The sequence below is a fragment of the Ictalurus furcatus genome, chromosome 1 (genome assembly GCF_023375685.1).
Source record: "Ictalurus furcatus strain D&B chromosome 1, Billie_1.0, whole genome shotgun sequence".
In the NCBI taxonomy this organism is placed as follows: Eukaryota; Metazoa; Chordata; class Actinopteri; order Siluriformes; family Ictaluridae; genus Ictalurus; species Ictalurus furcatus.
In genome coordinates, this window is record NC_071255.1 from 23861374 (window position 1) to 23873974 (window position 12601).

The 12601-nt window shown below is 41.0% G+C and overlaps 1 protein-coding gene across 2 annotated transcripts in view; it reads left to right on the forward strand.

Annotated features, from left to right (window-relative positions):
- The window catches only part of rbms3 (RNA binding motif, single stranded interacting protein), a 148682-nt gene that overhangs the window by 115536 nt on the left and 20545 nt on the right, over positions 1 to 12601 (forward strand). For both annotated transcript variants that reach the window (XM_053633386.1, XM_053633377.1), the window contains exons 7-9: positions 6176 to 6282; positions 7995 to 8038; positions 10758 to 10854. In XM_053633386.1, coding sequence (XP_053489361.1) covers positions 6176 to 6282; positions 7995 to 8038; positions 10758 to 10854 — 248 coding nt within the window. The remainder of the gene's footprint in view (positions 1 to 6175; positions 6283 to 7994; positions 8039 to 10757; positions 10855 to 12601) is intronic.

The following is a 12601-nucleotide window of genomic DNA, read 5'->3' on the forward strand; positions in this document are numbered from 1 at the left end:
GAACGTTTCAGTTGTTGGAAAATTTGCCTCGAAAAGGAACATTAACACCAACTTAGTTTATATTATATACTCAGCAAAAAAGAAATGTTCTCTCACATTCAGCTGCTTTTATTTCCAGCAAATTTCTTAACAAGTGTAAATATTTGTATTAACATAGAAAGGATTAACAACTGAGACATAAACTGAACAAGTTTCAGAGACATTAGAAATGGAATATTGAGTCCCTGAACAAGGGGGTGGAGTTGGTGCCGATATTAAAAGTAACAGTCAGTATGTGGTGTCCTCCAGCTGCTTTAAGTACTACAGTGCATCTCATCCTCATGGACTGCACCAGATTTGTCAGTTCTTGCTGTGAGATGTTCCTCCACTCTTCCACCAAGGCATTTTCAAGTTCTCCATCACGTCTGGAGGGTCACATGGTTACATGAAATTTTCCACTGCAAGGACGATCAGCTGTCCTTCCTGTCTCCCTGTAGCACTGTCTTAGGCGTCTTACATTACAGACATTGCAGTTTATTGCTCTGGCCACATCTGCAGTCCTCATGCCTCCCTGCAGCAGGCCTATGGCATGTTCACGCAGGTGAGCAGGAACCCTAGGCATCTTCCTTTTGGTGTTTTTCAGAGTCAGTAGAAAGGTCTCTTTAGTGTCCTAAGTTATTGTTACTGTGACCTTAATTACCTACCTCCTGTAACCTGTTAATGTCTTAAGGACTGTTCCACAGGTGCATGAGCAATAATTGTTTATGGTTCATTGAACAAGCATGAAAAACATTGTTTAAACCCTTTCCAATAACGATCTGTAAAGCTTATTTGGATTTTACAAAATTATCTTTAAAATGCTGTCTCCTGAAAAAGGGACAGCTCTTTTTTTGCTGAGAATATATAACGTCTCATGTGTCTGAATTATTTGTAATTTGAAACATTGCTGTCAGTGGCTTATAATAAGTCATTCTGACATTTTTCAGATATTTATTGACAAACCATAACTAAGAATTCTTATTCTAAATCATTGGAAGTTAGGAGTTAGGGTTTTTAAATCTAACATATGTGTTTGTTTAGTTATTTATTATGTAATTAGTCTGAACTGAAAGTTTCTACTTTTAAGTAAAGAAAAATAAATAACAGCAACAACAACAAAAAAAATCCATAATACAGCCTTACAGCTTATTACGAATAATTCAAGTCAATCATTGAAGCGTTCCGTGATGGCAATTAAACTCTTTCAACTCTTATCATTGTTAATAAAATGCTGTACAATGTCATTATCAGTCATAGCCATAATGCAGTATGACACTCAGCATTTCGTAGAAAAGTGACACTAATGCTGCAGCATGTCACAAAGGTTGTAATTATAGTTGGAGATATTTAAAATACAGTCTCCTGAAAAATGGACGTTTCTTTTATTGCTGAGTATATATATATATATACATTGTATATATATATATATATATATATATATATATATATATATATATATATATATATATAATGCACTGTATATTTTAAAAAGCCTTGACAACCGAAGAATGTAATGAAATCATTCTCGTGGCTGCATCGGGAAACTGTCCCAAAGGTTGCGATGGACTTTAACAGGGAACATGGCGAGCACATCACACATGACTCTGTTGCCAAACTTATTAACAAATTAAAAAAGACTGGAGGTGTTACAGACCAACCGAGAAGTGAACATCCACAAACATCCACTGACGAAGGCACAACCGACATCATGCTGCTAAACATAGTACCCTATGTTTTGACTTTCGAGACACCCTGTATATTAGATTTTTGACTCAATCTGTTATTACTGTGAATGTTTTTAGAACATGGCAGAAATTTTGTATTTATAACATTACAAGTCTTAGAATCTATTGATAACTTACTGAACTTTCTAATAATGTTCTCTGTTAAATGGGTGTCCACTTCTTCTTAAAATCCACAGATTTTAACAGCACCAAAAATTTCACTGACATGACCCTTCTTATATTAAAGTTGGAAACTTTCAGTATTAAAGGCTAATCTTATTTGGGCATAAATTGGGCAGGTCTCAATGGGAGATCCCATCTGGATGTTCTAGTGGTTAGCAGGTTCATCCCCTCACCACCATCCTGCCCTCAGTTGCTTTTGGACTGGAAAGAAAGAGTGAGAGGATGGATAAATGATGACGGACTCTGCCTCTTTCTCTCCTGCAGGAATGTGCGCCGCCCACAGAGAGACCTGCAGGTCTGTGGGAGCGCAGCAGGAGCTGGCAAGCTGGACGCTGGCCTTTCGATTAGAAACACATGTCCATCTTCTCATTTGTCCTGCTCTCCTTCTCTTCTCACTCACTCCTCTGCCTGTGTCCTCCTCCCTTTCCATTAGAATATCTGTTGTTCCATGACCCAGAGTTAATAAACAGCTTGGTTAGAGCTGTCAGTTTGGGTAAATGTTTTCAGAACACTAAGCAACAGACACGTACCCACACAAACAAAAGCACATGTACACCAGCCTACATACTCAAAAGCAAGCCATAGAGTTACTGAATATCAAGTTTTCTTTGCGGTGCCCTCTCGCTTGTAGGTCGGCCCTCAGAACAGGAAAAAATCTCTTGAGCTGCTTAGGGAAATGCAATTCAGTATGGTCACGCCAATTCACCATGCATGCCTGTGTGTGTTTCTGTAGTCATGGGGTTTACAACAACAAATGGGTTTACAACTAGAATTTCTTTGAATTCTTATCGGTGGAGTCAAATAGGGTGGAAACGATTTTGCGCTTGTAAAATGATATTGACAAATGCACTAAAAAGTGTGGTTATATTTGAGCATTTGCATGCACAAATAAACCATAGAAGCAAAGAAATGCTTTTAAATTCACAGATATGTGGAAATATATAGAATAAAGAGGTTCCCCCCACCCCCTCTTTCATACAGTATGCTCCCGTTTTGGGGTTGCGACAGTGGATTACCCATCCGCATATTGATTCTGGCACAAGTTTTATGCCGGATGCCCTTCCTGATGCAACCCTCCCCATTTTCCAGGCTTGGGACCAGCAGTAAAAGTGCACTGACTCGTGCAATGTTCCAGTGTTTGGTTCCCTGACCAGGAATCAAACCCGGGTCGCGGTGATGAGACCACCGCATGCTAGCCACTAGTCCATCAGGGAACCAAACGTATAGAATAATGTGATGTGGGGAAAAAAGAAAACAATAATCTAAACGTTGTGACAGCATGGTGCTGCCGTAGGTAGCGTTGCTGTCTCACAGCTCTAAGGTCCCTGGTTCATTTCTGAGCTCTGTCTGTGTGGAGTTTTCCCTGTGGGTTTCATCCAGGTTCATCTCCATCCTCCCATGCCAGTAGGTAGGTTAGCTATGCTAGATTGCCTGTGAATATATGTCTATGATGCCCTGTAATGGACTGGTGTCCCATTTAGGGTGTTCCTAGAACAGGTTCTGGATCCCTGACCTGGATAAAATGGTTACTGAAGTTCAATAAAATAATAATAATAATAATAATGTGCAACTGTGGATGTTTTCATCAAAATGATAAGGAACCAATAAGGAACAGATGGAGAGTTTGATTTATCCAGTCAGGACTGATATGGTTAATAGTTTTACAATATAGTTGTTTGAATTCCACTATAATACTATGTCATTTGCGTATTGCTACAAAACCTGGTTTGGTGAGGTTTTTTCTGCTATGTGTGTGTGAAGGGCATGTGTACAGTACATGTGTGTGCTTACTTTTCCTAGTTTCGTGTCATGGTTTAGTTCATTAAGTACGATAGTGGAGGCAGACTGGAAAAACACTGAGATTTATTAAATTCTATGCCAGTGAAACACAGCCGTCCTCCCCGCCATCATTACGCCTCCTCACCCACCGACTGGATACATTATGACTTGCCAGCATCCCTGTGTGTGTGTGTGTGTGTGTGTGTGTGTGTGTGTGTGTGTGTGTGTGTGTGTGTGTGTGTGTGTGTGTGTGTAAAATTTCCCTGGGTTATATCCAGTGTCTGTTAGTGAGTCCAATATCAAAGATCAAAAGTGCAGATTTAAAACGCATGACTGAGAATCAGCAGTTAAGGTTCAGGGCATCTTGACTAACAAAATAAATGCGGGGAAAGCCAGGCAGAGAGTGCTCGTAAAATAGCCTCGGTTATTTCTCTGGGCGCTGAAAACACAGCGAAACCCCCTGAGTTATTTGGCCTCTCGGCTTTATGACACTGTTGGTTGTTATTTCAGAGTTAGCTCTTTTCCCACAGTGCTGGGAAAGGACCTTAAAGCAAATCTTTGACTTTTTCACTCCATCAGCTGATTCTCTCTCTCTCTCTCTCTCTCTCTCTCTCCCTCTCTCTCTCATTATCCCATTGTTTGCACTTGGCTGGGAAAGAGAGGGGGAGAGTTGCTTGTGCTAACATTTTGTGCATGCTGTAAATGCTGTGATCTGCTCTGCTTCTCTAGCTGTCTCGATTCCAACAACAGAAGTGCTTGTGCGCAGGTCTTATCAGCACAGGGCCGTGTGAGTCCGTGTGTGAATGTGTGTCTGGGTAATATGAATGTGATGACAGGGCTGCAGGTGTAGACCCACGCAGTCCAGGCAGGTGAACGAGAGAGGTTGTCTCGCTCTCATCCTACACACGCACACACACACACACACACACACACACACACACACACACACACACACACAGTAGTATGTGATTAGAATACTCTTATCTGACAGCCCTGACCAAAGTCACCCACGTCCTCAATTCTCTTCTCTTCATTTCTCTTCGCTTCTCAAACATCCCCTTCTCTTCATTTCTCAAATATCATCTTCTCTTCTTTTCTTTTTTTATGCTATTCCCTGTTGTCCTTTAAAGCTACATCAGTAAGCTATACACATAATAATGTCGCCTTCATTACACCTCCACATTAGTAAACCAATTTTGAAAAATATCCTGAAAAATGCATGAACAGGTCTTAATGTTGTGCATAGAACCTCTAGGTGCTATGCTCTATGTTGCTGTTGCTTGATACATGTTTCGGCATGTTTCTTTATTGCATATTTGCATATCATCCAAAATAAAATAGGATGAATGCCCCAATGGAAAGATATTAGTTTTTTTATTATTATTATTATTTTAACACTCTAGTTCTGTATTGTTTCAGTTTCTTTCTGAGGTGTTGAATATGGCGAATGTTTTCTCTGCCAGGCTGAGGTACTTGCAGAGGTGAGCGTATCGTCGTTTAGCCTCAAGGCTGGATTAGTCACTGGAGTTGACTGCACAAAGACCACATAAAGGCTCTCCTGCATCTATCAGCACTCTTTGCCAGATCATATCTTTACTGAAAGTTTTGCTTGTTCAAAATGAGTTTTTCTGGTTGCTGGGGAAACAAAATCAGTTTAACAAAGGCTCATAGGACTTTGTTAGAAGAAAAAAAAATTAGCACTGAGGCATTTAAAGTGTTTCAGGAACACATATTAGTGTCTTTTACAGCCTACACTGTTGGGTAAAGGTGCGTGAAATGAGGACACAGAAACAGAGAGAAAGAAAACAAATGTGTGCTTGAGCTTAGAGTTGACCTTTTCTGAAATACAATTGTTTTGAATGCTTGTCAAATTTCGAGATGTGAACTGGTCATACTTGACTTAAAAGGTCTTGCCCGTAGATATGCACTAACACAAGCATAGAAATCAAACAACATTTTCATTTTGAAGATATCACTGTTGGCCGTCAGAACATGGGACTATTATAATGTTTAAGTTATTTACAATCGTGATTACGGTGCTTATTTTTTCAACACTATCAAGCTCTGGGCTTTGAAGCTGTGCCAGAAAGTTTGTTTTGATGTTGGAGGTTCGGATGGAACACATGCCAAAAGTGGAGTCTGAACATCTCAGCAGAGAGAAGGGAGGGGGGCAGCAGGGGCTGGAATGAATACGGGAAAAGAGAAAAGAAACACGATGGGAATCAAACTTCAAAAGGGGGCTTGCTTTTCCATCCCCACTCTGCAGGCTCTTTGGGGTTGTGTGGATACCCGAGGTGTAACATTTCCTTTTTGTTCAAACCCCTGATGACCATCACTGCTGAGGTCATCACCTCTCCATCAACCTACTGACGATGACCTTTAGCAACCCCGCTCTCTCCTCTCACTCTACACTCCAGCTGACTGATGTTTTTTTCCCACTTCTTTTCCTCTCTCTCTCTTTCTTTCTCCAGCCCCCACAGAGCCACTGCTGTGTAAGTTTGCAGATGGGGGACAGAAGAAGCGACAGAGCCAGAGCAAGTATCCTCAGAATGGCAGACCGTGGCCTCGGGAAGGAGAGGTGAGTTTCACTGTCCTCATCATTTTCACTATCCATATGTTCTGTTCAGGTCAACATGAACACTTTCACATTTTTTTTAAAGTGAAGTAATATTACCTTTTTAACATGATGAAACTTGGCTGTCTCTGTTTCACTGTGAAAATTACCGTTAAAATATTAATGATTTAGATTATCTTTCAGCACATTTTGGCCTGAGAATTAAAAAAAAATAAACTGAACTTTTAAGCAAAACCTGCTCATATGAAAAAGTGCACAAGTTTTAAAGTGCACAAGCAATGGTATCTCATATGAATTAAGTTTTAAGAAAAAGTAGGAGTGAAAACCCCAGCCTTTATCTAAACCCTAACCCTATCCCTAAACCACACCCTAAGACACAGCAAAGCCCTTTCCCCTAACCATGTTGATCCTCTTTCATTTGTAAGTTAATTTGTGTAAGAGGGATATGTCAAATAATCAAATGTGGATGGAATATCTCTCCTATGCTGAACCCTGTGCACACACACCTGAATTAGAAAGATCTTTCAGCATATGAAAGGCTTTTCATTTCCATATCCATTGCTAATTAATAATGTAAAGATACTATACTGTATATTGAATATTTTAAAAGAGAATTTAGAACTGCATGACTGTAAAATGAAAATATGGCCTTAGTCAGTGGGATATTCTTGGATAAGTTGTGAAAAGAGGATGAGGGTTAACCCCTGAACACAAACACCAAAAGGCATTGGTTTGACAAGGCAAGACGAGCTGTGAGGCAAAAGGGCCTGTGTGGAGAGCAGCAGCAGAATCAGTGAGATGAGAGGCGCCTGCTGCTAAGCGTGCCCCCTGATTCTGCTTGGGGGTAGAGGAGAGGTGAGGTGAGGAGAGAGGGATAAGAGGAGTGCCGAGGAGGGGGCACTGCTTTGACTGACAGGCACATCTGGCCCTGTTTAAGCTCCCTACCTCCCTCTCAGTCTTTTAATCTTTCCTCAGTTCTTTTCTGAGCTGTGAAGAGAGGCGACGCGGCAGCAGAGCGGGAAGTGCTGGCATATTCTGGGCAGCCCAGCCACTGGCATGATGGCTCAGGGAAACATGCCAGATGCCAGTCTAGCCCGCAACCACTGTGAGCTCCATTACCCGAATCTGGAATCGGCCAGGAGTTTGCCTAGACCGACTCAGACAGGTGTCTGTGTTTGTACAGGAGCTATATACTCTAACACCCCAGGGGTCCTCAGAGAGTAAAGAGGACTTACAGTATAGTACACACATGGGCTGTTCCAGCAAAACTCCCACTACTCCCTGTGTTTTCTCCCCTGCTGAGAGCCTGGCACCCTGCATTTTGCAGTATATGAGACCCATTTATCCATGTTCCCTCTAATACAGGGCTAGCAGTGCCGCCCTCTGCTCTCATTCACTTAGGCAGCATGGCAGTGTCAGCATGAGCAATGTCTCTTGCAGACTTGTAAATACCAAATAACTTTGTGCCATATCAAAGCGGACCAAAGCAGAGCAAGGCTGGCTCATGCAGGCTGACTGCAAGGTAATAGATTCACCGTTACAAGGCCTGGCCCAAGCTCTTAAAGACATAAAGAGCATTTGGCCAGACAGCTCTTCTCCTCAGCCGACATGACTCAGTACAATTTACAGCTTCTGTCTCACTTTGGTGATAGTCTCTCTTCTATATGGGCACAAACTCTCTTTTACTGTTTTTCATGTTTCTTTTTGCTTTTCAGAGTGGCATGGCGTTACCCTATGACCCTGCCGCAATGCAGAATGGGTAAGTTTATTTTTAGCTTTATGTTTTTTTTCTTCCAGACACACTTAGTTTATTAGTTTCCTCCTCAGCTGCCATGACAGTATTATAGAAGGGGTGCAAAAGTCTGAGGCATGATGACTAATTCTCAAGTGTAACCCACGCCCAAACACGCACACGCAAGCACACACACAGAGAAGCTGTCCTGCCCCATCTGCATTTGTGCCGCTGTTGCACTGCAGGGTGTAAGTGTTTCGTCAGGTACGGGATGCAGGGCTGGATGTGCCTGCTTGTGTAAGGGAAATATGAGCTTTGTCTTTCTGCCAGCTCTACCAGCCCCAATGCCCATGATCCTGCCCTCTAGGGAGCAGATCCAGCCCCTCTTCCTCTGCAGACTGACACAGCACTTATCGTCTCACACATGCCCACATACACACACAGATAAAACAAGGGAGTAGTAACTTAATGTGGTGGAGTATGTGGTAGATGGTGTATTAATGTGGCTTTAAAGACAACCTGAAATCAAAACCTTGATTTCGTTTTTTACCTTGTTAGTTCATGATCATATTCTTCGTCATTCACTAATATCAGTGTTTTTCATAATCTACACTAGGGCTGCAACAACTAATCAATAAAATCGATAATATTCAATAATTAAAATAATCGACAATGAATTTCATCATGGATTAGTTGGGTCTGTGAGGTCACTGTGGATAACACCCCTAAGCCCCCCCGGTCAATGAGGTCATGTCACAATGGTGAAAAACGAATTTCTATGAACAAAACACATTTGAAAACAAGCAGAAGTCACAGAGTGAGCTGCTGGGGGAAAAGTGCATGATCCAGGTTTTATATTAAGCGCTTCAAACAAACTGGTAAGTGTATTAACGTGGCTTGTCGGGTCAGATGCCGCGACAGATGCGTGTGCTGTTTAATGTGTTCCAGACATGTTTTCTTCAGCAAAGAAATGACATTGTTACCTTTATATCCTTATCTGTAAATGTTAGAAATCCACACCAGTATTTCCATTTTACATAAAGTCTCGTCAAGGCAACGAGCGAGTCTCCGTTAAACTTCACCGAATGAGGGCGAATCCACGCATACGCAACAATCAAACAGCACACAATAGAACGGAAGAGCAATAACTCTGACTAAAATATTAATTTAGATCAAATATGTTGTCTGATGCTATATTCAGCTTTATTTAGAAACAAAATTAACTGTGTTTTTTTTTTTATGAGAGTGGTAACTGTAATTGGGTTAGAACATGTAATTGTATAGAAATGTAAGAAGTGTCATACATTTACAGAATGTATTACTGTGTTCAGATGAGTGAATGTGTGTGTTGCTGCAGAACATTCAACCTCTTACCAGTTAACACTTAGTTTGTGCTTTTCTTTTTCTTTTTTAGCATTTTTAATATAGTGATTTAACTTCTGCTTTAAATCTTGTGAACAATTAGTTTTTTTTTTTGTTTTCAAAATATAATGCCAATATATTTTTGAATCCTTTGCACATAGATACATTTAATACCTTTTTCATAGCCTTCAGTTTGCACAATATTTGAAGGATAACATTGGGCAGAATGTGAAATAGCATGTTTTTTTTGAAAAAAATACAGAAAATAAAAACTAGCCTTTTAATCCAACTAATCGATTAATCGAGGAAATAATCGTCAGATTAATCAATTATCATTAATTGTTAGTTGCAGCCCTAATCTACGCTGACATTTTCTTCTGATTTCTGATTCATCAGCCAAGGGCAAACAGGGAGGGAAAAAACCAATCAGCAATATCGCTCATTTTGTAGTCCAATTACAACTCAACAGACACTAGCATTGTTTCCTCTGAATATTCAGTTTTGCTCGGAGACACAGTACAATACAGGAGAAAAATATATTATAATTTTCACATTATGTTTCAAGTTGTCCTTAACTCGCTCAAGGGAGCCAGATAGAGAAAGTGCTTTCTGTTTCTCTATAGCAGCTTTTACCACATTTGTGCTTTTCTGATATGTCCAGATCCTTCATATACAGCTAATCACAGCAACCTCTCGTAGCCAGTCAAGAGCCGATTCTGCAGTATTAGTAATGCTCTGTTCTCAATTAGACCTTTCCAATTGTTTAATGGGCCATATCATCTTACTGACAGGAGGCCATAGCCACTAATGGCTAACATAAATAAGAGCCAAGCTGCCGTGGTCTTAAACCAGAATCACATGAGAAAACCTAATGCGACCACTGAAACGTGGAAGGGTGTCCCATACTTCCCTCTATGTTTTTATTACTCTAATTGGCCATATGCCGTCATTGGGGTAACATGTGACACATTAGATGTGTTTAGTCAGGTTGTCATGTGCCGCGTGTAAGGAGCAGAAGCTAAAAGCAGACAGCATTTCACTCCCAACGCTCCATTACTCAGCCACCAGGCTCACCAATCGATATAGCATAGCAACAAGCCTACCAAATGAAACATGTCCGCTCTGGGTACACAATGCTAAATAAAGTCATGGCCCATCGCTCCACCGGCAGACAGCTATAGGGAATCACTGGATCAGCCACACATACACACGCACACACATACCACTGTAAAGCAAGTGCACATGCATACACTGCACCTTCAGAGACATGAAGTAAAATGAGTCCTTGTGCTTTCCCCACAAACATGGAAAAGATTTGAAGTAATTTTTTTCTGCGTGAGCTTCGGTCATTATGCATGACTGATGTATGGCTGTGTGTGCGCAGGTTCTACTCTTCTCCATACAGTATCTCCACCAACCGCATGATCGCCCAGACATCAATCACACCATTCATCGCTGCATCTCCGGTTTCCACATATCAGGTAAAGTCATATGCTTTATATTTATTATACATATGTGTGTATGGACTAGTCACTGCGTTGGGGAACTGTCGACCAGTCAGCACTGTGGAAAAAAAGCGAGGCAGACAGTAAAGAAATGCAGGCAGAAGGTACAGAAAGCCGGTTAAATATACTTTGTAAGTCTGAAAATATTTCACACTAGATGAAGCCACTTTCTACAGTCAACGGCACATTGTGTAATTATTTTCTGTTGCTTTAATGTAACATTATCACTTTGAAATCACTTTAATGGGGTTTAGAGGTGTGCACAGGACTGTATTTTAATTTGCCCATTCCCTAATGTATTCTGACGAATCCTGCAAACTCTTGCAGTTATTTTTGTGGTCGTTTTATGTTTAATAAAATTTTATTAAAATGCCTGCACTGTGGCAATTCTTCATGACTAGCACTGTGCAAAAAAAAAAGTGCATTCCATGCGTACTACGTCACTATACAATTCAAATACGGACACTTTTGTGGCAGCTAGATCCTGCAAATACCAGCTGATAGAGGCCGTTCCAGACTCATCATCAGATGCTACTCTGAGGCTGGAGTTGAACATGGTGATTCAACTCCTAGGTATTTATCAGCCTGGAGAAACCTCCCAGGCCTTACTGTAGACATAGCACTCAAGGAAAACCGGTCACTGAGCTATAAGGAGAGCTCTGTTGATGGACAATAGCTTCTGTCTCAGTTCAGTCAATCATTTCAGCTCAGCCATGTACGTCTGCCACCATATCAGCCACACAAGAGCTTTTTTCTAACAATTGGTGCGTCCTTAAATAGTGTAATACGATACACTGATGGCACTCATTTATTTATTTTCATCATTTACACTGTAGCCTAAAAAAGCACTGAAGCTGAAAATGTCATTTGTATCCTGTGTATGGCTGTTAATTGAAGTGCGGCTCGATGCGTTCATTGCACTCTTTGTGTATACTGTATAGATGCTTAAGAAAACAACACATATTCTAATTTTAAACGCACAATTATTCAAATGCTCCAAATACAATTCCTCCTTTTATTTGCTAAGTTATGAACTCTGATTCAGCCTTGACCAGCAAGGACAGAGGGACAGAGAAAAAAAAGGTGGGGGGGACACAGAAAGAACAAACACTGACTGTGAGCAATGAACATTCCTAATTGATTTGGCTTAAGCTAAACTAAACAACACACAGAGCTGAGCTGGGAACGAAGCAAAGCCCTTTAGATCCTGGACCTCTTCCTGTCCTCACGACAACATGCCCCCTGCTCATACACACACACATGCACGCACAAACACACACACACACACACACACACACACTCTAAGCAGCCTCCAAAGACCCGCCTACTTTAGCAGAAAGAATACATTTGCTGTAGCATTACACACAGGGGAAGAATAGCTCCTAATTGAGTATAGTGGTATTACATGCAAACACCCCTCCCGGCCCACGTTAATTAATATTGAATCACACACTGCAGCAAAATACAGAGATGACTCCAGCTAAGGTTGACAGCAAATCAATGCAAAAGCACCTCTAACTTTGAAAGTACAGGAAAAGAGGTAACTGTATCTCTTGCAAATTTAAATAGAAGAGAGATAGGATATATAGAGAGAGGGAGAGAGAGAGAGGGAGAGAGAGCGCGAGAGAGAACAGAGGACATGAATCTTTCAGCAGCAAGCTGAGAGACGAGGTGTGTGCTTACACACCTTAAAGAACCTCGTGCTAGATGATCACACTAGTGC